Source organism: Phallusia mammillata, chromosome 2, assembly GCF_965637545.1.
Source record: "Phallusia mammillata chromosome 2, kaPhaMamm4.hap1.1, whole genome shotgun sequence".
In the NCBI taxonomy this organism is placed as follows: Eukaryota; Metazoa; Chordata; class Ascidiacea; order Phlebobranchia; family Ascidiidae; genus Phallusia; species Phallusia mammillata.
In genome coordinates, this window is record NC_137253.1 from 31,963,073 (window position 1) to 31,989,311 (window position 26,239).

At 37.6% G+C, this 26,239-nt stretch overlaps 3 protein-coding genes across 5 annotated transcripts; all 3 read left to right on the forward strand.

Moving 5' to 3' along the window:
• The first annotated feature begins 700 nt into the window (after positions 1-700).
• Positions 701-5,112, forward strand: LOC145213318 (glioma pathogenesis-related protein 1-like). The gene is made up of 6 exons (XM_080081545.1): positions 701-935; positions 1,903-1,994; positions 2,940-3,091; positions 3,732-3,905; positions 4,214-4,347; positions 4,986-5,112. The coding sequence occupies exons 1-6, from the start codon at positions 841-843 to the stop codon at positions 5,110-5,112; spliced, it is 774 nt and encodes a 257-aa protein (XP_079937671.1). The 5' UTR covers positions 701-840.
• Positions 5,113-6,416: 1,304 nt separating this feature from the next.
• Positions 6,417-8,524, forward strand: LOC145212745 (zinc metalloproteinase nas-37-like). 3 transcript variants are annotated; one of them, XM_080080986.1, is made up of 3 exons: positions 6,417-6,612; positions 7,857-7,997; positions 8,377-8,524. In XM_080080986.1, exons 1-2 carry the CDS (start codon positions 6,541-6,543, stop codon positions 7,965-7,967), a joined length of 183 nt encoding a protein of 60 aa, XP_079937112.1. In that variant the 5' UTR covers positions 6,417-6,540; the 3' UTR covers positions 7,968-7,997; positions 8,377-8,524. The 3 variants fall into 3 exon arrangements, 2 of the variants coding, with proteins under 2 accessions (XP_079937112.1, XP_079937111.1); XM_080080985.1 differs by lacking the exon at positions 6,417-6,612 and adding an exon at positions 7,184-7,599; XR_013856777.1 differs by lacking the exon at positions 6,417-6,612 and adding an exon at positions 7,607-7,782.
• A 6,553-nt stretch (positions 8,525-15,077) lies between these two features.
• Positions 15,078-23,227, forward strand: LOC145212741 (uncharacterized). The gene is made up of 13 exons (XM_080080979.1): positions 15,078-15,187; positions 15,661-15,734; positions 16,215-16,366; positions 17,316-17,492; positions 17,801-17,934; positions 18,414-18,514; positions 19,200-19,388; positions 19,856-20,005; positions 20,336-20,491; positions 21,198-21,353; positions 21,792-21,947; positions 22,500-22,691; positions 22,991-23,227. Exons 1-13 carry the CDS (start codon positions 15,096-15,098, stop codon positions 23,104-23,106), a joined length of 1,845 nt encoding a protein of 614 aa, XP_079937105.1. The 5' UTR covers positions 15,078-15,095; the 3' UTR covers positions 23,107-23,227.
• Positions 23,228-26,239: the final 3,012 nt, after the last annotated feature.

The window sequence follows — 26,239 nt, forward strand, 5'->3', positions numbered from 1 at the left end:
TTTTAACCATATCCAGGTTCTTCCGTCTAACAACGTGAGAGCAGTCACTCACACTGTGCTGTGCATTGACAGCAAACTGGTGCTTAATACACCAGCAATGTTTGGTAAATCATGTACAGGTTGAGAAGGTTTAGACGAGGCCTTAGTTATGAGACAATTGGTAAAAGTGAGTTAAACATACTTGGCTACAAAACGCGAAGGAAGATCACATGCTAAAAACCTCATAGAGTTTCCTCCGGTGTCATTGATTTCACACATAAAGATATGTCGTAACGTTGATAATATTATGTGAACATTGTATGAAAGTTTTCACATACAGGCTGCTTTTTCTAAAGTTCAAATAGTAGGAACTCGAGGATTAAGCAAGCAAGTGATGAGAATGACCTACAGGTTATAACAAGCCTTAATATGTGCATAGTCATCTCAAAAACAAAACCCTCGTGACATGATCCACGCCTGGTATTTTCCAAGCCGAGGTAAACAGCATTGTACACAGTCAGTCACGTGTAGTTAGCTAGCAGCCACATGACAAAACAAATGACATTCGTCCAGGCAATAAGAGAAATTGTCATTTGCTTACAGACAAGTGTACCAAATTATACCTTAATCAAAAATGTAGAATGTTTAATCTTGGTAGTAGGTTTTTTAACAATATTTAGTACTGCTGACTTCATATAAACCGTTCAACAACACACGTTAAGCGCCAATGCAAAAAAAACTCCATCAACATAACACTTACTTCAATCGGATTAATTACACGTTACACGCCCGGGAATTTGTAAGTGTCAGCATACACGCTGCGACTTGATTCATTTCAAGTGTTTGCGTCGGAAAATACACATGGAATTGAGGTTCGCTTTGTGCTATGTCTTGGTCTATGGAATCACTAAGTCCTCTACACAAACTACAGAAGAAATGACAGAAAGTACAACAGGGTATGTAAGTTATATAGTAAAGTTTGCATAATAATGTAAACTAGTTTTGTTCTACGATCCCGCAGCTTTGTATTGTGACATTCTGAATTTACATTGGTGCAACCTATTAGTACTTCTAACATAAAAAAACGGACCACAAGGAAACGTTGCATATTATTATGTATAGATAATAGGCTCTATATTTCACGACAAGAAAGGGGTAGCAACACGTTTGCTTAGGATTTTGAAACTTAGGTAACGACAATCGTTGTGTTGGTCTGTAATGTTGTAAGCAGTTTCAGACACCTTATATTTACAAAATAATGTTGTAAGCAGTTTCAGACCCCAAATACCAAAGGGATATTTACAAAGGTCGTAATCAAGACTGTAGACTTAAAGCTAACCTTCATATAACATTTGTGTTTACACTGGGACTGGCGCAGAGCGTGCTTTCAGTCATGACATCGTCCCATAAACGCCGGAAGACATTAACATTCGTAATCCCGCATGCACATTGACTGAAAACCTTCAAGCAAATATGTGCTTGAAATGCATCCATTGCAGCAGAAGGGCTTACAGCAATGCTAACGACGACTTGTTTCTTAAACACTTGAACTTATACAAAGCCGAAAGTACGCCATAAAACGTTCGATGTTGTGCAGCAGAGGGTAAGGCAACCTTTCTGGTGACGTGTGCCAAATCACTTGTTAATTCCAAATCATAATGAATTGCCAACAGTAATAGTGGTTTGTACCAACTGATCGTAATATTAACTGGAAACCAAACAGGTTTTTTCACGTGGCCTAAATTTTAAAACTTTTACAAAAGCAATAAATCGAGTGCCAGGGATTGCAGATCCCAGTCGTACAAAAATAGTTTATAATAAGCTATACCATTTGTTATACTGTTAGCCTTTACCGTACTTAAACCCAAAACCTATTCACTGATTAATTTAGAGTTTAGAATCACTGAACGTTTACATTTACAGATGGAATGCCAACACACATTCATACAACTCATCTATAGAGGGACCGGCTTCTCTCATTGCACCGAGCTTAATAAAGCAGCATTTCATACCAGGTAAACATTTAGATGTTTGTAACTAACTATAGTGCAGGGTGGTCCGAATCCAGGCACGCGGGCCGCATGTTGCCGCCGTTGACCCTAAATAATAGGTGCTAGCAAATGTAGCTGCGGTAATAATATTTAGGTCTCAAAAAACATAGAAGCCAATTGGAACCAGCAAATTTAGTCCTTTGTTAAAAACAGTCCATTGACAAATGTATTTAGCAAACCCTAACGTGGCCTTCACTCTCTTAGTCTTTGGACCACCCAGAACTAGCGCAGAAAATGCAACCATATCTGTCAAATGGGAATGCTTGATGGTGTTTCGCTTAGTAACATGGCGTGCTATGTTTTATTTATAAATGTATCTAGATTACTGGTGTTTATAAACAAACGCTTCATGGCTGGCCCACTAATCAACAGTTATGTTCGTATTATCTTTTATTACTACTGGTATGATTTACTTCTGCATAGGTTTTATTGTAAGTCAAAAACAGAAACTAAAAGGTTAATTACGTTGTACCCATACAATGCTTAACCGTTCTGGGGTATAATAGAACGGTTGTGTTTACTTCAAGACAGTTGTAGGATGTCTGATAATTTGCCTATTTATAATCTTTGGCAAAATCACTACTAGTATTGTTTAACCTTTCTGGCGTAAAATAGAACGGTTGTGTTTGTTTTATGACGTTGTAAGATGTCCGATAACTTTATTTTTCGGTGTCCTTGCTGTTCATGTATCCGTTCAACATTGGAACTGTGATGATGAAGTGAATATGCAAATAAAATTTGACTTGACTTGTCTTGACTTTATGCTTATTTAAAATCTTTGGCAAACTCACTACATTCATAATCGCAAACACTTAATGTTGTCAAAAAAAGAAAACAACAAATTAATCAGTTACCTTGTGCAGTCGTGCGAAGGTAAAAACAAACATAACAATCTTCACATTCTTGCAGAATATCTTAAAAAGCTATTGGTTGACGAGCACAACATAGCAAGATCAATAGTGAAACCCACAGCAACGAATATGAAGAAAATATCATGGGACAATGAATTGGAAAACGTGGCTCAACGCTACTCGACAAACTGTCTCTTTTCACACAATCCGGTGAGACCAATATATCACTTGCTGAAAATGGCATACATGTGACCATGGGTGCTTATAAGAAAAAGGATAATTTGGCAATGTTAAAATAATAGGCGTTTCGTTTGCATCAGTGATTGAGTTGAGTTCATCTCGCTTGGCGAAAAAACACGTAGCGACACAATTGCACTAAAACAATCATCAAGCCTGAAATAAACGCGCTGCAGCTACACCGTATTGTAAAGCGTTGTGTGACTGGGGCTCACAAGAAAGTGAGGTTGGGGCATTGTGGGTAAAGCACGACTGTGGGTAAACGATGGTGAAACCAATCAAAGGGGCACTAATAAATAACCACCCGTGCGTGCGAAAGAGGGTGAGATTCGACAGGAAAAGAAACCAACGAAAGAAACCCAGCCGAATAGTTTCAAGCGCCGAAAGAAATATTAACTATATTTCCCAATGACACCCCTTTAAAGTCTTGAAAAGTTGTTTTTGTATCAAACTCAACTGAGGACCTCGATCCAACGTCTATTTTACAAACAGTTGTTTCCCGTTTCGAGTTTAAGGCAAAAAGTTTGAATGTGAATAAAAATGTGACTCTAGAGGTGGTGGGTTCGATTCCCGGGTAACACGATCTTCTTCATTAAACATTTGCTGGTTTCAGAGTGCGCGACATAGTCGTTTTTCGGTGGGCGAGAACATTTACATCACAACCAGTCCAGCTGTGAACGAGAAGTTCATGACCGAGGCTGTGACGTTATGGGACGCTGAGAAGATAGACTACACTTATGCGACGCAGTATTGCATTCCAAACAGAATGTGCGGACATTACACGCAGGTAGATAAAGTTAATAATGCTCTTCTCACAAATTTTAAGTTTAAACTGAAGTTTGTCCTATTCCGGTCGTTTATACATTATTCCTGACTAAAAGGTTTATACAGGTGGATGAAGGCAACGATAAAATTACTGTCAAATTTATAACTTATTGTAACTTTTTGAGATGTATAATTAGCTACGGACCAGGGGTATACTAAATTATTTTTTAGCCGGTTGGAGGCACAACTTGGCAAGCCTTAAACAATAAAAGTTTCTAAAAGTAGAATTTAATAAGTAATTGGATGCATCAGCTTTTCTTATGTTTTCAGGTTGTTTGGGCCGACAGTTTCAGGGTGGGTTGCGGCGTCTCGCGTTGTTCGAATGTTAATGTACGAGGGAAAATCTGGGCGCTCGCAACAGTCCTCATCTGCAACTATGGGCCGGCTGGAAACTACAGAAACACGTAAGTATATTTGATGCCAAAACCTTAATATAGGACACAGTTTTCGAAAGAGTTGCGAAATAAGAACAGCAATTGTAAGCATGGCTGTATAATGAATTTAATGCGCACAAGGAGTAACACCTGCAAAATATTGCAATACGCAAGCCCGAAGTATTTGCGAAATAGGTTTTGGAAAAATTGGCGCAACAATGTCTTGGTTGGTTTACAAAGTAAAGCGTAGGTTTGTAGTCAATTCAATGATTTTAAAAAAAGTAAAACCTTTTTTTGGAAAATTATTTCAAGGTATTGCGCAATGCTAAAAGCAAAATGGTCCAAGACGTATATCTTTAAGACAATCCATTTTTAAAAGTTCTGAGCTTCATATACCAACATATAAACATGGCCCATATTCAGGGTTTTACACCACAGTAAAGGGCTGTAAACCTCCTATCAGTTTTTGATAAATGCATTTTACTGTGACTTTGCCAAATTTCTCCAAAAATATAATTCAGTCGAACGATCCTTGAGCGTCTAATAATACCGGGATATATTACCATAGCGTAAAGCACAAGTAAATTGCAAATCACATACTTAAAGCAGGCGTATATTTAAATATGTAATACTAGAGAGCAGCTTAAATGAGTTAAATTTCACGGCAGATTTCCATTCAAGGAAGGCCGTTCGTGCAGCGATTGTCACCAAACTGACACATGTGTGAACAACTTGTGCACCAACCAGGCGCGGGATTCACTAAAACCTCCAAGTAAGTACAAGTTTGAGCTTTAGAGAACCCAATTACACTATTTTTAGCCTGTTACTCCCAAAAAACTTCAATACCCGCAGCCTAGCTATCCTAGCTGCACTAATGAGACTTATACATTGAAACAGTGTGCATTGTCTGCTACCTAAAACCAATAACATACTAAAATAACTAGCACATTAAAAAATTAAGCACATAGTGTAGCCACCACAACAAACTGGAATGCAGCAATATGACCATATACTAGCCATAACGGTCAATGACGTGTCACCAGCTGCACCGATTTGACCTTACAAGCCAAAGTGTGCATTGTCTGCAGAATCAAAGTATGTCTGCCACAAAAAATTAAACACCAAGCAACAATACCAGAAACAGTTACGGTTAACTTTTAAGACTACGCTAATTCGTCGGGTGAAACACAACAAAACCTAAAACTTTCAAGTGTAACGTAATGCTGTACCTCCACGCAACATAATTGAAGCTAAAAACGTTTTTGGATAAAAAAAAATTAACTTGTACCAACCGGTAAAGATCGCAAACGAGCAGTAAAATCAGGGAGAAATAAAATGCTAAACCGACAACGCTCGCAACAAAAAGGCCTTGCCATCTTATTGCACAACAGTAAATCTGTGTACTTTTTTACATAAATATTCTACAGAACACAAGTTCAGGAAGTACTGGGTACAAACCGCAACAACACAATAGAAAGTAGAAACTTTTTTTTCTGATCCATAAACTGCTTGCAAATGTCTTCCTTTATATTCATATTCATCCATTTAAGTTATTAAATTACATCACAGACCGTGCTATTATGACTTACCAACAGTTTGTATAATTCTCAGTTTTTTAGCACAACGTTTAAATAAAAGAAATACAAATTCAACAAACCGCTGGGGGTCGCAAACGAGCAGTAAGTAAGTATCACGAAAAAATGTTTTGTTACCTGACACAAACAAAGCCATTGCAAGGGCCTTGATGGCAAACAAACTAACGTTAAAGCACTTTTTTACTGCAACTACTAATGTGCACATGCACAGTTACAGTCTGTCACCGTATATAACTGTATACACTGTATTTGTTATAGTCTAAATATAATTGTAAAGAAATGTAACTTAAACAAACCACTGGAGGTCGCAAACAAGCAGCAAATAAGTATCACGATGTTTTGACACTTGACACAAACCAAAAAAACAACGGCAGGGTCCTTGATCGCAAATAAACTAAACCTAATGCAATTTTTTCACAATAACTACAAAAACCTAAAGCAGCCGTGTGCTCCAACGTTCTCAATCATGCACAGTTTACAGTCTATCACCCTATACGTATTGATTACTGGCTAACCTGGTTCATCGCAGGTCCATGTTGGACGCAGTGGGGTCCATGGAGTCAGTGTAGTGAGACATGTGGCACTGGAAGTCGATCTCGTACGAGATTCTGCAACACTTTTGTTCCGAATGATTGCTGGGGCAGGAATACGGAGAAGGAGTGGTTTTGCACCAAGAACAGCTGCAAAGACCCAAGCACAAGTATGTAATCCAAACTATCTGTCGGTTATATTTGCTATTCGCCGTGATAGAAACTGCCTGTTTCAACCCCAACGGATGTAGTGCGTTTTTTTTCCATGGCAACTTTTATGATGGTTGTTATAAACTGTGTAGTATATATTGTAAATCATGAGTCACCAAAGAATCAGTACGTGAGATAGAGACAACAGAAAATACTGAACAGGCGTTTCGTCCACCAGGTTGCATATTTAACAAATTTGTCGTTCAACTGGTGTAATGCTGAACAAAATACTATTGTTGTTTTTAAGAACTTGTATTTCGCTAACGTTTCGCCCACCAGAACGGTAGGGCTTCATCAGAGCAATGAACGATATAGTGCAAGCACAACAGGCGAAAATGCACAAGCGCAGCGGGATATAACGTAAAGTAATTATAAGAGAACAAAGGCTTATCGTGATGGGTTGAGTGTGCTATATTGTGACAGTGCGTAACTAATTTCATCGGAAATTTTCATCACGATAAGCCTTTGTTCTCTTATAATTACTTTACGTTATATCCCGCTGCGCTTGTGCATTTTCGCTTGTTGTGCTTGCACTATATCGTTCATTGCTCTGATGAAGCCCTACCGTTCTGGTGGGCGAAACGTTAGCGAAATACAAGTTCTTAAAAACAACAATTAGTATTTTGTTCAGCATTACACCAGTTGAACGACAAATTTGTTAAATAGAGACAACAGTCGCGTATATAATAACAGATTGAAAACTTAAACAAGTCTGAGTCATCCACTGTTTTTGTATGTTTATACATATATATATTTTTTAATTTAGCTGAAATATATTAAGTTTTTAGTCTGTTTATAAATACAGTTGGTACGATTATGTGTTTTTTTTAAATGTATATACCGGTTTCACCTATACGCCCATCATTACTAAACACGTGCACAACAAATGGTGGAGTCGGATGCTAGGATATTTACGACTTATAAGTTTTTGACCCAGTTTTCTCAAAGTAAGGCAGAAGTATTGAATTTGTCATAGCCAATAGCTTTTTCTTGCCGAAGTTTCCCAACCGTGGGCCAGATTCTCCCTTCGGTAACACTTCAAATAATCATGCCGTTATAAGATTTATATCAGGGTGCAATCGCTGGTCTACATAACCGCCCCAGCATGGCTAATTCCAAAAGTATAAAATGTATGTTTATCATATCTTTCATGACATGCTGATAACAACCTTGCGTTGGAACGTAGTTTTTACCTGTTTCACAGGATGGGGAGATTGGAGCGCTTGGACCGAATGCACGAAACCCTGTGGTGTTGGTGAGAGAAGCAGAAGTAGAAAGTGCGAAGCAGGGAGATGCGACGGAACCCCGGGATTGAGGGATCGCTGTAATACACATTCTTGTTCAGGTTGGGAAGTTTGTGTTGTAGGAAGTTACAGACCTGACTGCGGCGTATATCACTACAAAATATACGCTATGTGATAAAAGTTAGATTATGCTACCTTTAAAACGACTGTTCACAGGACGTTAAACGTAAGAGCAAATGATAAAAATAATTTTAAAAAACAAACTAAATAAGATATGCTAAAGACAATGGTTTTATTAAATCTTAAGTTTAGTTGTTTCAAAAAAATTGTTTACTTGCATCAAAACAATACAAAAAGTATGAAATTCTGCATTTAAAATACCATGCGGTAATTGAGTGGCCCTTTAGAATGTGTTGTAGAAAGCAGGCAATTATATTTGAAATAACCGAAACCGTTTGTTTGTTTGTTTGTTTGTTTCAGTCACAAAGAAACCGCAGTGTTCTGGATCTAGCGTTCTTCAAATTTCTCGCCTTCCGCTATATTTTATTTACGCATATATGCTGTGCCAATATTTGTTTTGCTAACTGTTGTGTCTCGACTTTCAAAATACACTTAAACCTTTTCATAACACCTATACGTTGGGTTTCATTCGTAGCACAGGCCACGTGACTTTTAGGATGGTAAGAAAAAAAATGTGTCAATACAAGAAAGTTTTTAAAAAACAGAAATATTATGGCTTAAGAGATTTTCATCACCAATTAAAATATTCACAGTAATATATCATCTAAAAGTATATTGTAGCTTGACCACACGTGTATTGCTGTCGCAAAGTGACGCTTGCAACTTAAATCGTGTTTACAAAAAGGCTTGATCCTTTGGCTGCGCGAATCTTGCTCGTAAGCAACTGTGCAGCCGTCCAAGCAAACGTCTTGGATAAAACATTTTTGCCTCGTGACAAGCAATAAAATGCCGTCAAATATGAAATAAAACATGTTTCACTCAAATTAATGACGAATACAACGGCCCAAATAGACGTAAAAAGCGAAATGCTTTATTTAAACGTTACGGAAAATGCTCATGCCATCATCAGTGATATGAAGGGGCCGCATCAACGCAGTGAAATGTTTTACTCAAATCATCATCATTTGTTTAATTGCGATGTTGTTTGTCACAATGAGTCGGAAAAAATTCCTCACTTCTAGGAAGTCCAAGAACTTCAGGCACAAAACAATAAACTGCCGAAATCCAAGTAAGGAGAAACTAACATCAGTTACAAATCGCCTTCGTACGTCAACGTGGCGATTCATGCACTTTATTCTGCACTTGGACGAGTGTAGTCTGGCAGATTAAAGTCACCACTGACTTATACCAGTTTAGATCTTCAAAGTGGACCAAGATTGTCGATTGTTCGTTAACAAGTGGCTACGCCCTATTATATACGTTAACTTAACCCGATATAAATGCCACTATGCCTCATTGGATTGTGGTTGAGGGGAGAACTTAATACGTGACAGTAGTGAGGCAAAAACTATTTTTATCACAACTTTATGAAACAGAACGGCCAGAGAGGTTGGTATAAAGTAAATACAATCTTTGATGTGGCCATCAGCAGAATAACGATGTATTGACAGTATGAAAACCCCTTGTGGTGGGAGTTTTCTGCTCTGACTACCGACCTTTATCATTTTAACTAGAAAACAGTCAGTATACATTAAACCAGTGGTTCCCAACCAGGAAGAAATTAAAACAGAGGGAAGGAATTTACTTTAATTTTTACATGTGGTTTGTAAATAGACCCTTTACCTTTGGGAATATAACCTGTGAAGTTGATAAAACCCCCAATTTTAAATGCTTTGTATGGTTTCGCATTCTACTATGTAGCCGATTGGGAGGAATAAAAAGATTTGTATTGTTAAGTAAGCAACTCGTCGATAAAGGTTTGGAACCACTGGCTCAAACCGTTTCAAGGCCGCAACTCACGCCCCTAAATACGCACCCAAGAAAAGTTCGTCACCTTACATTGACTTCAATCAAAAATTTTCCAACGCCCTAGGGGTGGGAAGTTTTGTCCTTAGGCTTGACGTCAAGCCACAAAACACCGCTTCTCACTTCCAATAACATATGAAAAGCTGAAAATGACCTTTCCTGTATTTAAACCGGGTCGGGTCAAAGTTTTTCAAGTAACAATGTTAAACTTTAGTCCTGAAGGTGATATTCCAGGTTTACAAAGGCGAAATCTCGTGTTTTGAAACGACATTTTATGACCAAATAAAGTTTTTGGTTGAAATAAAGCACAAAACATTATACCAGTCTATGCAAAATTTCATGCCATCGCAAAAAGTATATGAGCAAGGTTTTCAGCAAAAAATATGAGCCAATATAGATGTGTAGAACTGTTGCAATTGTCAAAATGTTGTAATGTTCTTTATACACACATTGGCTTTTATTTTTGCTGAGAATATTTTAAACCGTGCATTGTAAACCCAAATGAAATTTTGGTTTGTAACTACACATATTTCCAGTTAAGCCCGTTAAAATAAATACCAGAAATCGACTCAATGCAAACAAAAGGGCTCACAAAAGACAATAACGTCATCAGTATTATCCTGTGAGTGGAAGCCATGGAAACAGCAATTTATGTCTAGACGATTTGTTGCCGAAAACAAAACATTTCAAACAAAAACGCAGTTTCAATTGAAAAATTAAATACCAATTTCCCCATAATGAGGTTCTGTCCATTTCAATAACTATCGAGGCCAACATATTTATTACAACAGGTTATAATTTCTTGTTTAATGTAATTAAGAGGTGCAATTAAACCAGTTTCAACGGACTTGTGTTGAAAATCGTACTATACAGACACACAGACGTATGGGTAGTTTTTCAAATGTACCTTGAAATATAAATCAATGCTCATTGACGTAGCCTCTGTGGGTTGGCAACAAACAAATACGGTTATGGGCAGTTGAATTGACGCATTTTCCCACACGAAATGTTGGTTCAATTTTTGCGACCTTTTCGATGTGCGTCTTTAATGTGTTTAGCCAAACACAAAACAATCACAGAGGCAACGTCAAGGAGCATTGATTTCTATTTCAAGAAGATTCTTCCGCGAAAACTGACGCTGATCCACAAACAAACTACCGAAATCTGCTTAACAAGGTGCTTGTCTTGTACATTATTACCGGTAAAAAACGTAAACGTGAAAATAATTAAAGTGTGTATGATTTCTGTGAAAACATGGTGCGGAACTTTAAAACGTGCTTGTTAACTTTGTCATGAAAAGGTCTTCGCAATACAATACGTTGGAAAATGTGAACAACATAAGTAAACAAAATAGCCATGGAAGTTGCCTAAAACCTACAACTTTTTTGTTAGGCGTTTCGACAAAACTATAGTCATCATCAGCGAAATAATAATTGTGAATCAGAGTCATTGCGTTTAGGTAAACGTTCAATACAGAGCCACCCTTGACCTGTTATAGTTCATGACCCCTTTAAAGTAACCCTCACAGCCCGTGGCCTTCACCGCCAATCAAAAATGTTGATGGTAAACTTGTTAAACTTAAAGTCGAAGGCTATGTTACAGAGCTTGATTCCACTTTTAACACGAGAATACCAAAAAAGGGGGAATTTTGATAACTCGAAGGTGTTCGGACGTATTTTGTACTGCTGTCAATAGATTGGTGCAACTATGGGAAGCGCCTACACTCGCGGCCCCCGGAAAGCACATCGTGACCCCCTTGGGTGACATGGGCCTGGGTTGAGAAACGCTGGTTTAACAACATGTGTATTTAATTTCATATTACAAACATGGGTGTTAAAACCAGATGCACATGTAGTTTTTTGTTTAATTTGGGTTGGCAATAAACAAATACGGCAGTGAGATTGATGCATTTTCCCACACGAAATGTTGGTTCAATTTTTGTGATCTTTTCAACGCGCGTCTTTAATGTGTTTAGCCAAACACAAAACACTCACAGAGGCAACGTCAATGAACGTAAATTTCTATTTCAAGATGTTTTTTCCGCGAAATTGACGCTCATCCACAAAAAACTACTGAAATCTGCTTAACAAGGTGCTTGTCTTGTAAAATGTTACCGGTAAAAAGCGTAAACGTGGAAATAATCGTGCATGATTTCTGTGAAAACGCGGTGCGGAACTTCAAAACGTGCTTATTAATCATGTCATGAAAAGGTCTCCGCAATAAAATACATTGGAAAATGTGAAAAACATTGGTGCACGAAATAGCCGTAGATTAAGTTGCATAAGACCTACATTTTATTATTTTATTCAGCTTTTTGTCATTATCAGTAAAATAATAATGGCCAAGCAAAAACATTGCCTTTAGGTAAACGTTTAATACAGAGCCACCATCAACCGGTTATGTGAGTAAAACGCGTAGATTGCGTATTTAAAGGAGCCCTGGGAAAGCACCTCGTGAGCGACTTGGGGGTCAATGATTTATTAACATATGTATTAAACTTCATTGGACATAGCAAAGGGGAAAGACTTAGGCCTCTGGAACACAGAAAACAGTGTCAGATTAATTGGGTTCGGTCTAATCGCCACCCTCAGAAGTAGTAGCACTTGACAACGTCGGCGCATGGACAGATGACAATAATGTATCGCTTGTTTCAGGCCACTGCTTGTCGCGACAGTTCAGCCTTACGTAGCAATTAATAATGATGAAGTCAAACTTATGACTTTATCTCTTCAGGGTGCTCTCAATATCTGGCGAAAAGACGTTGTTATGAAGTTATCATGCACTTACAACCCTTCATTAGCGACAAAAAGAATTTAGAGTTATAGCTCAATATGACAATAAGTTCACAAAAGGCTCTTGATAGAGCAAGTGCTCTGCTACAAATTCTAATTTTAGACGAAGTAAATATGGTGATACATCAAAATGAACTCGTTTCAAAAGTCAAGCAAGCCAAAGAAAACGAATGTTTTAATGTAACCTGGATGATTAACCTTATAAAAATTACAAAGTGCGTTAGCTGGTTCAATTAGGTTTGAGTTTCAACTAGCCTTGCTAACACATCTCCAACTTCATTAAGTTTGCATACAGTTAAAATGTTAATAAATGCGTTCCCAAGCGGGTGTAATATGTAAGGCCAGGAAATGAATGCAATCCTGTCCAGGCTTTGCATGTTAAGCTGGAAGGATTCTCGAGCATAGCATTTGCATCGAAATTACTTAACCGACTATTATTTCCATTTAAGCACATAAAGTAGTGTGTAAAACAAAACCAATGCATCGACGCATAAGAATCAGTTTAAATGTCTATTCACGTTTTGACAAACTCTGTTTTTGTCACCCGCGAGTAAAACATGACTTCATTCTGCATTCTTGCCTCAATATTTTTCCCAAACATTTTGTCTAAAATGACCAAACTGGTAAAAAAGGGAGATGATAAACATACCCCAGTAATTAACTTGACCTAGCCCAAAAAATGAATCTTCACAGACAAAATCACAAAAACGTTCACACAAGTTGATTCACAATTTAGTGTTATATGTGGCATTACGTTTGATAACAAATAAAACAGGGGGAGTTTAAGAGTGGTCTTCACCCGTAGTGTAAAATGGTTTGGGTTTCCTGGAACGTGGATTAACCTTCTCGAACTCAAATCACATTTTTTCCGGAAATATTATGTTCACTGAACGGCCTTGCCATTTTTGGCCACTTGGCAATCAAAACACTCGTCAGCCCATGCTAAACTGCTTTAAGCATGTGTCAAGTGCGGTCACAAAACGCAAGACCTTCATGAGTTGAGAATATTTCCGGGACAAACCCGTCATCGAAGGTTACTTTAGGTCACGGCGAAAACATGTTTTACAATACAACTGATTTTGATAGAAATCGTGGCCACAATGTGTATTATTACACCACAATGACGTTTGTGAGGAAATTGACATTTACACACACGTATTTCCAGAACTTTAATTCACAAACATTCCTATCGTAAGAAACGCAATTTCAGCACTTATAAAAGCAACCTAGTTTTCGTTAAGTAAGAACATCAACGTTTTGGAAAATACAAAGGTTAAACTAAAGTGTTTATTAGCATCAGGCTGTTTCATTACAAAAATTTTTACCCAATCTCATTCTAATTAAATTTTAAACATTTAATTTAAAGGGAACAGTTAAAGCCTCTTCTTGTCGTGTGGAAAGTAGATCAATAGAAATAAATCGTTGCTCTTTAAACAGAAAGAAAATTGCGCGGCCAAATTTGCTCCTTATAACAACAATAACAATGTGACTAATAACTGACTAATCAATGATCAAGTTCCGCTGTGTACGGCAAAAAAATACTCACAGGATATCACGGTCGCCGAAGTTAAAAACAACGTTCATATTATGTTGTGCATTAAAGTTGAAGATCCGTCATCCAAAAAAAAGTTATTTACTTGCATTGGGAATTTAGGTTTTAAAGTAACTGACGCCGTTCTCAATAAGATAAGGAGTGATTCAAATTTTCTAGGCCGTGAATGCGTCATTGCAAAAGTATAACCTCGGGCACTTATACGTTAGTACTTTCGCAAACCAGAGGTGAAAGGGACAGTTCTGCTGCTTTTGGTGATCAAAATCCCGGCAAACGACAACTCCATAACTGCGTACGCGTACGTCAGAAGACAGAAATAGGCTTACAACAAAGTGACCACTAAGTTAAACATCTGGAAACCCAGCGGTGATATCATCGGTTTGCAACAAGCAATTATTATCTTACCTCGCCTTATCTCGAGGAAGTCGCTTGGGTGAAAAAAGTTTATCATCGGTTCAGTTCATTGCCTGGCGGTCGGTAGGCGGTCGGCTTTGTGGTGTAGCTCGTATATATAAGTCTGCCTCGGTGGTTAAGAAATCAGAGTTGCTTGGGAGATCTGGCAGAGGTCAAAAGCCTAAAAAAGCGATGACTTTTAAAATTGTGGCATAGTTTTGTTAACTCCTGCAACTCTTTAACAAGTTCGGTTTAAAAAGGGATTATTAAATGGCAATTATGTGCTGTTATTTTTTACGCTCAAATGCCATGTGGTATTGTTTTACTTTCATATTGATTTGTTCTGTTCGACAAAGTTTCACACGAAGTTCGAGGCAATTATTCGGGTTAAACACGACCGGCCTAAAGATTTTATTTTTTATTTTAATACACTAAATATGTTTGTAATTTATAGAAAAACAGATTAACTTAGTGCTATGCATTTAAAAAGCAAGTCACGCTTGTCCACAAGCTTCGTGTGTTTAATTGCTCTCATGAGCATCCTCACAACGAAGCCAGCAAACGCAAAGTAAGTCGTCAAACAAAATTTTGCACATTTATATTTATTGTTAACAGTATGATACATACGTAATATGGTTGGTATAGTTGGTATACTATCGTTTTGGTAGCATGAAAATTCTTCTGTATTAGGAGATTACCCGCATAAAGCATTCGCGAATAAGACGTCGAGACGTCGTAAGTTATAATAAAAAAATTGCCAGATGGGCGAAAATTTTTAATATAATATGTTTCGGAACAACACTATGTAATTATTTAAAAAAAGATATTTGGCATTTTGCGTATCGATGTTTGGCGGCGTCCTATTTTTGTTGTCTTCATCAGTATTACTAGGAAGGAGCGTATATATTTGCATATATTAATCAAACGGTGTCGAGTTGCCTTGTTTGTATTGCAACTTTAAGAGCGTTTTGAACAAGACAAGAAGACACAACCATATAGAACCGTTACCTGAAGTGGTCTAACGTTTTGTTTCTATTTCAGATGGTCAATCGACGCACCAAGCTCCGGTCGAAAGGTCCCAGGATCTCGGCTGGTTAGATCCTATCCCATAACCGGTAGGTTTGCAGCAGTTCTGTGAATAAAATAACAATATACAGTACTTTGTAATAGATGTATAAACGGTTTACTTTCCAGTGTCTATACATGATGGTTGACAAACGACACGCAAATTAAATTACATTAAAAACAGTTGATACACACAAATAGTTGTTACTACAATACTACAATCGAGCTTATGTAAACGTCTGGGACAGTTTATCACATAATATATTCACCCTTTACAAGTTTTCAGAAAGTTTGACAACCTCCCAAACTTTTTTCACGTTGCCCTTATATCACTAATGAAGCTCATTAGCATTTGCCGAAACGTTTGAATAATACAATGTCGTTTTTTACGTCTATTCGGGCCGTTACATTCCTCAGTAAACTTTTTTCACGTTTTAAAAAAATATTGTTTACAGTTATTGCCAGGCGGCAATCATTTGAGGTTTTGATCAAAGTTTAAAAAACATTTCAATTAAGCGTTGGTTTCACAGACGCAGTGAAAAGTACCATCGTCCGGGACCACAACAATGGTCGAAGCAATGTTGTACCTCCACCAACAAACATGAGAAGAATGTCGTGGAATGACAAGCTGGCTACTGAAGCAGCTAAATTGGCCAGGAAGTGCATATTTTCAACCAGCAGGGTAAGGGATTGTGGCATAATAATATTAGTTGGCTTTATCTAATGATAATCAACAGCACCTTAACTACTTTTCATAACCATAGAGCAGTGGTGGGTCATTAAAAATTAGGCAGACCTCGAGACATGTGACATGCGCTTGTAAATAAAATAAAACGTTTAGCCCAATTTATCTTTTATTATTTTAGACTAAATGCACCCAATTTGTCGTGGTATCCCAAACCATCTTTTTTTAGGTTCAAGTATGTATTATAAATTGTTATTGTTGAAACAATATTTAGCTTAGGTGGTTGTTGTTCGAATATAATTCCCATAAAGTATGAGATTAACAACTTTGAATTCGAGCAAATCTAGTTGCACAAGACTGCAATTCAACACACCTGTATATCCAAACTTTATACTTCCAAACTTTCAGCTTGCAGCAAAAATCATTTTACTTCAACTTTACGTCTAGAAACACCATTAATATTTGAATTAACAAGAAAATACAGCAACAAATTACTAAACAGTCACTACACTATCAACTACAAACGCCCAAGCACCTAAAAACTGGCTTGCAGAGCACAGATAATCAGTAAACTCGCCTGTACTTTATGCTTGAAGCTAACAAACTAGTTTGTTTGTGACGTAACAGTGCACGTTCTATAACTGGCGGGAATTGCTTTGATTGAAATTTTAAATCAGGGGTGAGTAAAAGTTTCAAGCAGTACCATTTTGAATAAAACAAATGAACAAAAAAGTTGTTTTGCCAAAAATTATTGCAGCATACTTTAAACACGTAAGGTAACATGTTACGTTTGCTGTATTATCCGACAATAACGATATGCTGCTCCGATTTACCACAAAGGGGATTTTTTTCACATATCCCCGGCTTCTTACGGCATGTAACAATTATAAACATACTAATAGACCAGTAACTAATGTAGAGATTTAAAATAAACTCTATTCCAAAGCCAAACGACCTGAAGAGATTCAAGCGCGTGGAAGAAAATGTCTTCATCACTGATAGCATCACTTACAACGCCCAGTTTGTAACAACAGCCGCACAGAAATGGCTGGCAGAAAATGTCCACTACAATTACAACACAAGGACATGCGCCCCTGGAAAAGAGTGTGATCATTATAGACAGGTAAACGTTATGTTGTTTGTTAAGTAAAACTTGAAACGTTTGCATTAGAAGGCAAATTTCCCTAAACTTTTGTGTTATATTGTAAGGCTGCTTGAAATGTTCCTATAAAGAACATTTTTCGGATATATACTGTCTAATTTTGCTTTTATTGTGTAAACGTTTAATTGTGCGTTATTTGTTGTTTGTTTCATATTTTTTTGTTGTTTAAACTACCCAACTAAGGCCAATTCTCAATTTTCATCTGACTTTTGCATCAATTTTTTTACTGGGCTTTATAAAAACGGCAAACATTTTTGTTGTTGTTTCAGATGGTTTGGGCAGATACATTTATGGTGGGTTGCGCTATCTCCAAATGTTCGGCTGCCTTTGTGAAGGGGGCGCGATGGAATGACGTAACAATGATGGTGTGCAGCTACGCCCCTGGTGGAAACTGGATTACGAGGTTCGAAAATTCTTTTAGCTTTGTAAACCTTACGGCTAGATTTCAAAAAGTACGCCATGAAATCTGAACAGTAAAAAAATTAAGCGACTAGATGAAACTTAAGCTGCTTACATAGATGAAACTTGTTCGTGATATTTCTAAGAACACTACTAGCGAAAGAGGTTAATGTTAATATAGAATAATAATTGTTAAATATATGGTTTTAAAACAGGAAATGTAAAAATATCTGGACATTTTTTTTGAATAGCAGTGCTAACAAATTTTGTCAGGACAGTTGTTTGGTCTTAAAGTTAAAATTCACCCGACACCCAGCTTTAAAACCCTGGCTAATAACAGTTTTCTAAATATTTGTTCAAGCAAACATACGTGTGACCGCTTGGAAGTCATTTTGCATTTATATTTTATTCTTGACAAAAAATTATCCTTGGGTCAACCAGTACAGTCTACCAATTATATTAACCTTAAACATTGTTCAACAGCCAACCATACAAGACCGGACCGGTATGCAGCGAATGCCATGCTACAGATACATGCGTCAACAAGCTGTGTACTAATCCAGCTAGAGACACGACCCGACCAAGTAAAAAAGAAATGCATGATTTTAAATTGTTCGACACTCAGATATAGGATAGTTTTCTTTTCAACGAAATTACTGCATTTTCCCCACGATGTGTGATACGCCACGACCAGTGGTGGGATTCAGCCGGTTCGCACCGGTTCAATAGAACCGTCTCACGAAATTTTATGAGACCATCGAACCGGTTAGCATTACTGGGTACTGTCAATGGACTTTTTCTAACAGAACCGGCTGAAAAATATGACTTTTGTGACGGAACCGGCTGACAAAAAAATTAAACCCTACCACTGGCTACGACCTGCGTTTGGACAGACAAATAATTCAAAAAAGTGATTATTGCCAAATGATATTTCTTTTCTAAACACCTGCCTTCGCGTAATGTTATGTTGCAATGTAAAGATTCAAATGCACTGAAGCTAAAAAAACATACAAACATGTAACTATTCGTCCGTCCTTAATTCCAGCCTCCTTAATTCCAACACTTCTTTCTTATAATTTTGCGTTCTTTTTTCTTTTGGACGTTTGTAGCAGAAACTTTTTCTTGGAAGTTTTTCAGCATAAAATTTTCTACATTTGAACAGAAATGACGTCATCACCCAAAAATAACGTCATCACCAAAAATGACGTCATCACCAAAAAAATGACGTCATTTTAATCTGATTTTTAAAAAACGACGATCTTCTTTCAGAACCAGCGTGGTCGCCGTGGACAGAATGGACTCCATGCTCACGTACCTGCGGACTCGGTGGGTCACGGAGTCGAACTCGTTTCTGTAACACTTTTGTCAAAACTGATTGTGTCGGAGTGTCACGCCAGTCTGAGTTTCTCTGTTCCAAAACTAACTGCAATGCCAAGCTGCCTCCAGCACCTACCGGACGTGAGTATTTGTGATGGTTATGTTTAGTTGCTTTAATTAAAATGCAAAAAATATGATTTAGGTCAAAACTGTTATTTTATATCTGCGTCAAAATTGTACAGTTTCGGTAAAACTCTGATTAAGTGTCATATTTTTTATTTTCTTTGTTAGTCCGTAGAAAAATAAAGGTTGCTAAAGAAATGTGCTAAATACACTTAATTCTCAAGTTTTTTTCCCTATTAGGTTGATTCCGGGTATTTTATTTTGGTTGATTCCGGGTATTTTAGAGTTGGTTAGCAAGCCAATTTAACAGCAGAAAGATAGATTAACAGCACAAACATAAATACCAAACAATTTTTAATGAATTTGGGTTGCTATTCTGTCTGAAAAAAGCTAGCGCAACAGTGTTCAGCCATGAGAGTCAAACCTTTCCAGGATAAATTTCGGCTTCAGCTTATTAATCACAACTTATTAATAACAACTTTTAGGTTGGAACCGTTGGGGAAGTTGGAGCACTTGCACAAAGACATGCGGAGGCGGGGAGAGAAGTAGAAGTCGAACTTGTAGCACAGGAAAAGTTGCCGATTGTACCGGGTCTGCAACATCTTCTATCATCTGCAATGCCAGACCTTGCCCAAGTAAGTTGTCCTACATCTAGAAACTAAAAGTGGGTAACTGTATTTGTAGTTGACCCTGTATTAAGTAAACCAGTAAAATTGGGTGGTATTTGAAAGTTGACAGCCTAAACTACCTACTATATCAACAAATAACTAAACCTGAATGACAATAATACTTGCTTTAAATAAATCACTCCCGCTAAATATCTGACAAATACATTTACCAAACCCCGAAGTAAGAACTTGTTTCCCTTAAAAAAACATGACCATTAGACTTAATGAGACTCGCATGCTTAGCTTTCAAACTACATATTTTGTGCCAGACAAAACTGAACAAGTTGTTTTGTATAGAATGGAACAACTGGCGAACATGGGAAGGTTGTACACAATCATGCGGTGGTGGAACCAGGATTCGAACCCGCGCCTGTAACAGCGGTGCCGACTCGGATTGTGAAGGATCTGCCAGTGAAACAGGAACTTGTAATGAGAACAGCTGTCCAACAAGAGGTGGGGAAATACAACAGAAGTTTATTTTACAATATATAAGCTATTGCTGCCAGGTATAATATCAAGTTTATAGAGCTCTTCTGGCAAATTTATTTTTATTCCATTTCGACGTTTCGATGTCCTATACAGGTCGCCTTCATCAGGGTAAATAACACTGAATGCGCGTATAGTACAGTGCACGATAAACAAAGAAAAAAGAATTAAACGCAAGCATGTCACAACGCAACTAAAACACCGCACGATAACGAATGATTAGGATTATTTTACAATTTTAGTTACTTTTTTACGTGATATTGGTTTTATGTTTCAATCACTTTATGTCAAGCAGCACAGCCGAGTTTATACAACTCAGTAGACCAATTTTCGGTCGTGTCGGCGTTTATCGTAAAATGTTTGATTAGACATTTCTTCCCAAACTAATTTATAACTAATGTAGTAAAAATATTGAATTAAATGCAACGTTTCATTGATTGTGCTATCAGGGCCATATTGGTAAACAGCCTCGTACCAAAAAGTACAAGCCCAAAACTCGGACGAAATCAGAACTAATTAAGCTTATTTCAACTTATTTATTCAAACAAACATATTTTCTGGCCTAATTAAGGGTGTTTTATTTGCACATATCCACAAACTCATCCTAAAAGCCTTACTATTTTGACATATGCCCCCTTTGAAAAACTAATGGTTTTCTCTCTTTTTTCCGCAGTGTCGAAATATACCCAGTGGACTGAATGGTCGAAATGTTCGAAGACTTGTGGAAGCGGAACTCAAACCCGAACTAGAATTTGTCGTTCGTCTTGCCTCGGAAGGTTGAAAGACACAAAAACGTGCACTCTTAAAGCCTGCCCTTCGCAACGACGTGGTAAGCAGAACATAAACAACACAAGACCATAAATTTAAGTATTTGCGCGTTGCAGGGTCAAAGGGCGTTCTATATTGACCATATCCTCACAAAATAGATTATCTTTAAAGAACTAAACTAATATGTATGTAAGATGAATATATTCATAGTGCGATCAGTCCTGAAGCGTCGATGCAGACCAGCGATCATGGCATACTTAAATCGTAGTACGCCAGGCCTGTTCTAAGGCGTAATACTGGATCAGCCGGTCTCCCAAGCATTCCCATATGGCAAGGCACAGGCTAAAAAAATCTAGTCTGCGGTGGGATTCGAACCCACAACAGAAGTCTTTCCGGGACTTCGACGGCGGTTAACTGCAGCTTACGTATAATTATTAATGTTTTTTCCCAGTAAAACGTACATGTTGAGTTTACATTAAAACACATACTTGTGTTGCAGCTTGGTCACCTTGGACGAGTTGGACGGAATGCACAAAGACATGTGGAGTTGGCATCAGATCTCGAAGCCGCAAGTGTGAGGGAACTTTCGGACCCTCCTGCCCTGGATTAAGCTTATCAAGATTTGCTTGCAACACTCACAAATGCACCCCGGCCGGTAAGAGAAACCTTTGCGGAAAAATCCTATGCTGCGCAGTCATTAAATGACATGAAACTCTCGAATTTGTTTTCTTTTATGAGATATTTTGTTACGACGATTACTGATAATAAAACAGCCCCATTTGTAAAGAGGAAATTATCCAAAATTAAAATTAAAACCTTGACACCGGCCACAAAATTGCCGAAACTACCTGACACTTCAAATTATAATTTATATCGCTGTTATTTTTTACATAATTTCAATGACTTTTAGACACCTTCTTGAATCATTGAATATGATTGCATAAGCGAAATATAGTTGTTCTTTATACTAAAGCTAAACTGATTTCAGCCTTAAAACAAAAGTTTTCAAACTTAATTCCAATGACAATAGCTATGTTTTGATAAAAAAAAAACATGACGAATTAAATAGGAACTGATGATGCCAGTTAGGTGAAATATATTCCATGTAATTCATTGACTGATTATGTTACTTGAAAATCATTTTTCATTCTCAGCTATGACTAATTAAACCACTGAGCAAATATATTCATTATTTTTACATTTACAGTCGCAGCCAAACCCACAGAAGCTGTTGTTGTGGCATCCTGGCGCGCTTGGGGCAAATGGAGCGAATGCACAAAGTCTTGTGGTGGCGGAGTCAGGTTTCGAACCCGCGAGTGTTCGGCGGATGATGATAAGGAATGTTGTGGACTTTCACATTCGACTTCACCTTGTAACGCACAAGCCTGTCCAGCAGCAAGTAAGTTCCACTTTGAACCATATGGGCATGGGACGGTTAAAAATATACGAGAGCTTTCATAAAATGTTGCTAAAGCTTCATTTTATCACAAAAATGAAATAATGCAACAAGCGAACACTCATCGAGAGATTAAAAAATAAGAATAGTGCGTTTTAAGCGTCTACATGGAATAAAAAGCAGTCAAATGTTGTGTAACTTTTTTAACTGTTTAAAACAGGTGACTAAAACACACTGCATTTTCTGTAATCATAAACTTGGTAAGAAATTAAACGTGCTAACCAACTCCTTATGTTTTGCAGCCTGGAGTCCGTGGAGCCGGTGGCAGACTGTTGGAGATTCATGTTCAGCTGATACACAAATACGAAAGAGAACTTGCAGTAGCGGAAACCCACAAGATTGCTGCACCAAGAACTGAACTTAAGATGTTTCTTTGTTTCTATTTATTCGGGTTTTTATGTAAGCGCTTATTTGTTGAGCGTTATAATATTGTATTTATTAAGGAAGTTTTATTCCTGAATAAAATATTTTGCTGCCTATTTGTTGTTGTTTGAGAAAACCTAATGGCTCTGTGACCGAAGCCTAAAAATGTAGGGGACGTGAGTTCAAACCTGCCTAATAGTGATTGTCAAGTTATAATCAAATTGACGACATTATGATGTTAATTTTGGACTAACATACAGTTAAAGACCTTGCCTGCCTTTACCACTATTATTATACAACATGTTTACAAGGTTACACTATAAATACGTTGAAGCATTTTTGAACGACTGTATGAACGCTTCAGGGCAGATCCCAGTTTGAATGTATCCCCATCTTAGCTGATCAGTGTTCGAACTGGTGATCCCCTACTTTCTACTACGAAGCTGACATGTACAACATACAAGGCAAGCAATGGTGCTTGTGATTCGAATTTCAACGGGATCACCGCTGAGCCAGTGCGTAGCTGCGTTAGTAGAGCGCGAGTCCCGAATAAGCATGCCGTGGTCGCTGGTCTGCATGAAGGCTTTAGGGTTGATCGCAGTTCGTGTGTATGTTCACCTTAGCAAATATGACCATATTATTAGTAGAACACCCGAAAGTGACAATCAGTTTGTACCAAGGTTTAAGACGAGTGGTGGGATTCAGCCGGTTCGCAGCGGTTTTATAGAAACGTCTCACAAAATTTTATGGAGATCAGAAAACCGGTTAGCATTACTGGTTACTGTCAATGGACTTTTGTAACAGAATCGGCTGAAAAATATGACTTTTGTGATACAACCCACTGACAAAAAATTTGAATCCCACCACTGTTTAAGACTACAATGGTAATTTGGCACAGAGCGTGTAATAAATGGGGAACGTTCCGATATCTAAACTTTAATCTAACCAAAAAGAAATGGGCATTACTCACCTAATAAATAACACTAAATTGACAATGAGTAAGGACTAACAACGCATGTTGATACTGAGATCTTATTTAATCTCACAATCAGCAATTCTATCATCAACCACAATTGATGTAATCGAGGTTTCAAATTGTAAACGTCAACATATTTAGTACATAATATTACGGAAAGGCTGACTCATTTCGAATTGTAAAACAGGTTCAACAAGAAGAACGGGTTGGTTAAAAGTCAGCTAACCACGGCAAAGTTGTAAGTCGGGTCGGGCATTTTTTAAAGTGGGTTTGGGGTTTAGAATTTTGAAAAAAGACTTACCAGATACGAGTAGCAATAAATATACATCGTATTTTTCGTTTCTTGCCAACACATGGTGTACATGGAATTGATCCGTTCGGACACGACGTAAATATTTACATGCTATATCTACCGTTTTGGTCTATCTGCTTTCGGTAAACTTTTCTTTCAGGCCCAATTCGGGATTGCTCGAGTTGGAGCCTACAAGTTTGACGCGCTTATCAATTATAAACCACAGATTAATCGCCTGAAAATGCAAGGCGCCTGTGTGAAACAATTCTGCAGCTTTTCCCCTCCTAACCAGGACTAAGCCTGAGTGTGAAGTAAGATACGAGTTAGGTAGACTCGTAGCTAGGTAGATGAAGACTATGAAGACTATAATAAACCTTAATGCCATTTGATTTAAATTTAAGCAAGATTCTGTTTGAATAAGATATTGATGATGCTGTAAAGGCAAAATAAATATATATATCTCGAGTTCTTAAGTATGAATGAATAATTGTTTCGAATTTCAAGACATCAACATGACTTTCAAAAAAATCTGTTATAGTGAAAACGTTCGCCAAAATCCTTGAAAACTGTTTTCTCAATGCAAGTCCAATGTGATATTTTGTATGATTAATCTTTAAAGTGGTTCAAAGAATTACAAACTTTGAACTTTGAAATAAACTAGTTGGTTCAGTTTTGGTTTTCCCGAGCTCCAAACGAACTTTCCTTATCCTCATTGTGATTATTCATTGCAACCACTTTCGTAATGCCACTACAAGCCATAAGCCTACATGTAAACCTATATAAGGGAAGTTATCGGGATGATAGATTAAGAAGGCGCAATTCAGCTCTATTGTTGCATTAGATGGTGGGATTCAACCGGTTCGCACCGGTTCTGTAGAACTGTTTTACGAATTTTTTTAGATCAGCGAACCTGTTAGCATCACTGGTTACTGTCAATCGACTTTTTGCAACAGAACCGACTGAAAAAGATTACTTTTGTGATAGAACCGGCTGACAAAAGGTTTGAATCCCACCACTGACTGCATTGCTGTAATATTTTTGTTAGATTAACTTAATCGGTTATGCGTTGTTTACATTAAGTTTTAAGAGCAAGATTTTCGTTCATGGGATCATGTTTGCTAAACGTTGACGTCAATACGTTTCTTCGTTGATGCCAATAAACGTTGATGACAGTACATTTGTTCTCTTTCGCCGGGTTTTGTAGGCTTGGGAAAGTTTTATTCATAAGCCATGTGAAATGCGCTTAAAAATTCCACTGAGTTTTCAAAGGGCAAGTTTATTCCAGGGCAAAAACGTGCGTCATGGCGCTATGCTTATACCGTCATAATAGCTGGGTTACTATAAGATGAACTTTCAATTACGACTAGAAGCGCATATGTTCTAAATCTGAACGACAAATGATCGCACAAGTTGTCAAAACCGTGTTAAACATCAGACAAATGCGTGGTTGAAAATATGACTGATTTATAGGAACATGCGCAGATGCAAACCGTAATTACTTACAAGGTTGCGGTGGGCAAAATTAGTGATTGATGCAAAGTTGCTGCAGGGCATAAAATGAACCTAATATAGCTCTTTATTTTTCCTGTAACGACTTTCATATATCTTAAATTCACTTTTATCAGGAGAAAACATGGTCTCGAAAGTAAGTTCTCATATTAATATTTTACCAAATCACAAGCTTGGCAACCAAACAAAACGACATTTCGTTGTTAAGTTCTTGCGTGTTAACTAAAAAAAAACTGGGTCGTGGGATAACTTGTAAACATGGAGGCCGATTAGTTCGTTTGCGAGATGCAACGGAGCTAAAAACGGCATAGAATGACCTTCACAAGTTAAACCGTCGTTTGGAAGCCGCTC